The 5094-nt window shown below is 45.1% G+C and overlaps 1 protein-coding gene across 1 annotated transcript; it reads left to right on the plus strand.

Moving 5' to 3' along the window:
• The first annotated feature begins 2513 nt into the window (after nucleotides 1–2513).
• Nucleotides 2514–4390, plus strand: LOC140895289 (myb/SANT-like DNA-binding domain-containing protein 7). Its single transcript, XM_073304732.2, has 2 exons — nucleotides 2514–3082; nucleotides 3650–4390. Exons 1-2 carry the CDS (start codon nucleotides 2532–2534, stop codon nucleotides 3705–3707), a joined length of 609 nt encoding a protein of 202 aa, XP_073160833.2. The 5' UTR covers nucleotides 2514–2531; the 3' UTR covers nucleotides 3708–4390.
• The last annotated feature ends 704 nt before the right edge of the window (nucleotides 4391–5094 follow it).

The following is a 5094-nucleotide window of genomic DNA, read 5'->3' on the forward strand; positions in this document are numbered from 1 at the left end:
ATACAGAACTCGATTAATAAATAATTAAAAGAGGATAATATAGTGCAAATCAACACAGGTTTATGGAAAATAGATCCTGTCAAGCTAATCTGATATCTTTTTTTGATGAGATTACAAGTTTGGTTGATAAAGTGTTCATGTAATAAACTTAGACTTCTGTAAGGCATTTGACATGGTACCGCATGACATTTTGATTAAAAAACTAGAATGATATTAAATTAACATGGCACACATTAATGAATTAAAAACTGGCTAACTGGTAGGCCTCAAAATGTAATTGTAAATGGGGAATCCTTATTAAGGGGATGTGGTTCTAGTGGAGTCTTCCAAGGACTGGTTGTTGGCCTTATTACTCCAGAGTCAGACACCCCAGTCTCAGCATGGCAGAAGGGGACAGAAGAGTGAGTTGCAGGCCCCTCAGGGGACATAGGCCATCTGGGGAAAGGTGGGGGTGCAGTATGTAGGGAGACAGGGTATGCTGGAGTCTTACATCTACCCACTGGCCGAAATAGCATTTTAATAATATTGGCATGGATGAACCACAAAGGAATATGTGGCTCAACCTGATTAGAGTAAACTTTATAATGGAGCGAGTCTCGGCAAGAACGAGACAGAACTCAGACCTTTCAGTCAGAGACGAAATGGGAAATGACAACCAATTATTTCAAAACAAATAACACTTACCCCCATCATGTGTCCATTCATATTGTATATAGTGCCACCCTCGCACAGATTAAGATATGGAGTTGAACACAAAGGAAAAGTATTAGGTACGTTTAAATTCTTGTCATATGTATGATTCATACAGGGTTCATGCGCTTGGCAACATGCAGGGCACACCCGGAGTGTTGTGTAGGAGCTGTGCACACACAGCTCCTCTCAAGGGCATGAACCTTGGAATCTCGCCCAGATGACATGAACTGTGGGAAGCCTCCCAGGACTGGGCTCAAGGCCCGAGAGCAAGGAATGCGGTAGATAAGAAATTGGTAAATAAGAATGTTAAACAAAGCCAGTGTATTCCTTTTATCTGTTGGAGAATGTAATGCGCGGGGGGAGAGAAAGAATAAAGGGAAGGTGGAAAGCTGACAGGGAGAAGCCCGTTAGCAGACCAGCTTGCTTGCTTGCAAAAAGCTTTGTCCTGTCTTGTCTTTGAACCGCAACAATAAAAGTTTTTAATAATATTTACAATTAAAAGGTTTTTTTTAATTAAAGACTTAACACTTTCTAGACTGAAAATATTAAGTGCTTAAAGCTTTCAACATGGAGAAAAGCCTCCTCGACCATTGTCCATATTTCACACACAGTTATTTCCGCCCCCCCGCCATCTCCCCCCCCCCACACACGCATATTCTCCCTAACCTAACATTGACTTGCTAACATGTGCTAGGATAGAACCTCTTAGTAGTGGACCTCAGTCAAATCATGGTGCCTTCCTACAGACCTTATACACCACCAATGTTAAAATTTGGAGTTCATTACAAAAAAAAAAAATCCCAAATGAACAAATACAAATGTTTAAAAAGAGTTAAGATTGGAAATGTGTCCAGTTAACAGCCAAAACACAATTTAAAAAACATTAAACACTCTGGAAATGAACAGTTAAGGAAGCCGGCCAGTTTCCATATGCCTCTTCATCATTCACTATCACTTGAATTGATTTATACCTAACCAACCAACCAACCTTATTTTTGCCCCCTAGCATTTGCAAAGTCATATGTAAAGGCCAGTGTGATGGGATGGACAAAACCCACATTGAACCAGAACAGGAAGGGGTTAATCATCTGTCCTGGAGGTAGGAGCTGAAGCCAGCCCTGCTCTGCAACTGTCCTGGAAGAAGAGCTCTCCAGCTGACTGTAATGATTATAAAGGAAGCAGGCTTCAGAGTGGGGGTGCCCTGGCATTCTAACTTCTAGGGTAATTCATTTTTGTAAAGAGAATCTGATTTTTGGAGGGGCAAGTGTTATTTGGACTCCACTGAATCACACTTTCAACTATAAGGCTTCACTCTTGCAATGAGCGCCACACAGAGGAATCCCTGCACCAACCTGAAACCCCTCTGAAAGTCGATGGGGCTCTGTGTGGATGCTTGGGCTCAGCCTATGTGGAGCTCATTGCAGGATCTGGCTTAAAGTCCTTTTAATTACATTTGTTTGTTTGGAAATGTTATTAAAACATGAGCACATTTTTCATCATGATGCAACAGAACATACAGGGTGTCTCCAAAATACTTCCTGTAGCTGTAATTTTATCAGAAGTCTGTTGTTTGCTTAGGGGTATAAAATTGGTATGATTAATAAAGACTCTTATAAAAGTGACTATAACTACGTAACGTTGGCAAAGAAAATCATCTTCCATACTAACTTTTAATTCAGTACTTTAGCAGTTAATATGCTAACATAGTCAGCATAAAGAACTGAATCCTGAAAACAATGAAGGTGATACTACGCTGATAAAATGTTAAATAAATGAACTAATCCGTGATTGTTTATTTTGTTTCTCTCAAGGCACTGAGCTCATCAGCAGAGGTGACCATGATGGAGTCCCAGAATCGCAAAAGAGCTCCAGCATGGACTGAACAGGAGGTACGGGATCTGATCGCTGTATGGGGAGAGGAATCCGTGCTATCAGAACTACGTTCCAGTTTTCGAAATGCCAAAACATTTGTCAAAATCTCCCAGGGCATACAGGACAGAGGCCATAACAGGGACCCAAAGCAGTGCCGCGTGAAACTTAAGGAGCTGAGGCAAGTCTACCAGAAAACCAGAGAGGCGAACGGCCGCTCCAGGTCAGAGCCCAAAACATGCCGCTTCTATGATGAGCTGCATGCCATTTTAGGGGGTTCAGCCACCACTACCCCAGCCGTGTTGTTTGACTCCTTCAATGGAGATGGAGGCAATACGGAAGCAGGTTTTGGGGACGAGGAAGATGATGATGAGGAGGTTGTAGATAGCTCACAGCAAGCAAGCGGAGAAACCGGTTTTCCCGACAGCCAGGAACTGTTTCTCATCCTGGACCTGAAGCCAGTACCCCCAAACCCACCCAATCTGCCTCCCGGACCCGCCAGGCGGAGAAGGGACCTCTGGTGAGTGTACCTTTTTAAATAGTATACATGTTTTAAAAGCAAGCATGTTTAATGATTAATTTGCCCTGGCATTCGTGGCTCTCCTGGATATACTCCCAAAGCCTTTGCAAAAGGTTTCTGGGGAGGGCAGCCTTATTCCGTCCACCATGGTAGGACACTTTACCACTCCAGGCCAGTAGCACGTACTCGGGAATCATTGTAGAACAAAGCATTGCAGTGTATGTTTGCTGGCGTTCAAACAACATCCGTTCTTTATCTCTCTGTGTTATCCTCAGGAGAGTGATATCATTCATTGTCACCTGGTTGAAATAGGGTGCTTTTCTTAAGGGGACATTCAGAGGTGGCTGTTCCTGCTGAGCTGTTTGTCTGTGGCTGAACAGAAATATTCCCCGCTGTTAGCCACGGGGAGGAGGAAGGGGCTAGCCATGCGCTGAGGGGAGGCAAAATGCGATCTTGGAATGAAAGCACATGTGCTACGTATGTAATGTTAACCATGAAGGAGTGTAACCATTGTTCTAGAAAATGTGTCTTTTTAAATACCACTGTCCCTTTTTTTTCCTCCACCAGCTGCATATGTTTCAAGGATCACAGGATCTTCTCCTTCCCAGAGGCTAGCAAAGATTAGAAGGTGAAAAAAATGCACTCGCGATGAAATGTTCTCTGAGCTCATGCTGTCCTCCCACACTGACAGAGCACAGACAAATGCGTGGAGGCAGACAGTGTCAGAGTGCAGGAAAGCACAAAATGTCCGGGAGGAGAGGTGGCGGGCTGAAGAGAAGCAGCCATGTTAGTCTGTATTCGCAAAAAGAAAAGGGGTACTTGTGGCACCTTAGAGACTAACAAATTTATTTGAGCATAAACTTTCGTGAGCTACAGCTCACGTAAGTGGCGGGCTGAAGAGCGGGCTGAAGCTGAAAGGTGGTGGCAGCATGATGAGAGGAGGCAGGATTCAATGCTAAGGGCTTCTGGAGGATCAAACTAATGTGCTCCAGCATATGGTTGAGCTGCAGGAAAGGCAGCAGGAGCACAGACCACCGCTACAGCCCCTGTGTAACCAACCGCCCTCCTCCCCTAGTTCCGTAGCCTCCTCACCCAGACGCCCAAGAATGCGGTGGGGGGGCCTCCGGCCACCCAGCCACTCCACCCCAGAGGATTGCCCAAGCAACAGAAGGCTGGCATTCAATAAGTTTTCAAGTTTTAAACTTTTAAAGTGCTGTTTGGCCTTGTCCTTCCCTCCTCCACCACTCCTCCTGGTGCTTCTCTCCTCCACCACCCCTCCTGGGCTACCTTGGCAGTTATCCCCCTATTTGTGTGATGAATTAATAAAGAGTGCATGAATGTGAAGCAACAATGACTTTATTGCCTCTGCAAGCAGTGATCGAAGGGAGGAGGGGAGGGTGGTTAACTTACAGGGAAGTAGAGTGAACCAATGGGGGGTGGGGGTTTCATCAAGGAGAAACAAACAGAACTTTCACACCGTAGCCTGGCCAGTCATGAAACTGGTTTTCAAAGCTTCTCTGATGCGCACCGCGCCCTCCTGTGCTCTTCTAACCGTAACCAGCAGCCAGGCGATTTGCCTCAACCTCCCACCCTGCCATAAACGTCTCCCCCTTACTCTCACAGATATTGTGGAGCACACAGCAAGCAGTAATAACAGTGGGAATATTGGTTTTGCTGAAGTCTAATGAATCAGTAAACTGCGCCAGTGTGCTTTTAAACGTCCAAATGCACATTCTACCACCATTCTGCACTTGCTCAGCCTGTAGTTGAACAGCTCCTGACTACTGTCCAGGCTGCCTGTGTATGGCTTCATGAGCCATGGCATTAAGGGGTAGGCTGGTTCCCCAAGGATAACTACAGGCATTTCAACATCCCCAACGGTTATTTTCTGGTCTGGAAATAAAGTCCCTTCCTGCAGCTTTTGAAACAGACCAGAGTTCCTGAAGATGCGAGCGTCATGTACCTTTCCCAGCCATCCCACATTGATGTTGGTGAAACGTCCCTTGTGATCC

This window comes from Lepidochelys kempii, chromosome 11 (genome assembly GCF_965140285.1).
Source record: "Lepidochelys kempii isolate rLepKem1 chromosome 11, rLepKem1.hap1, whole genome shotgun sequence".
Classification (NCBI taxonomy): Eukaryota; Metazoa; Chordata; order Testudines; family Cheloniidae; genus Lepidochelys; species Lepidochelys kempii.

Excerpts from the sequence above, each read along its gene's own strand:
- LOC140895289 (XM_073304732.2), top strand. The coding sequence starts at position 2,532 with ATGATGGAGTCCCAGAATCGCAAAAGAGCTCCAGCATGGACTGAACAG. Across the intron at positions 3,083-3,649 it reads AGGCGGAGAAGGGACCTCTG|CTGCATATGTTTCAAGGATC; the intron begins GTGAGTGTACCT and ends TTCCTCCACCAG.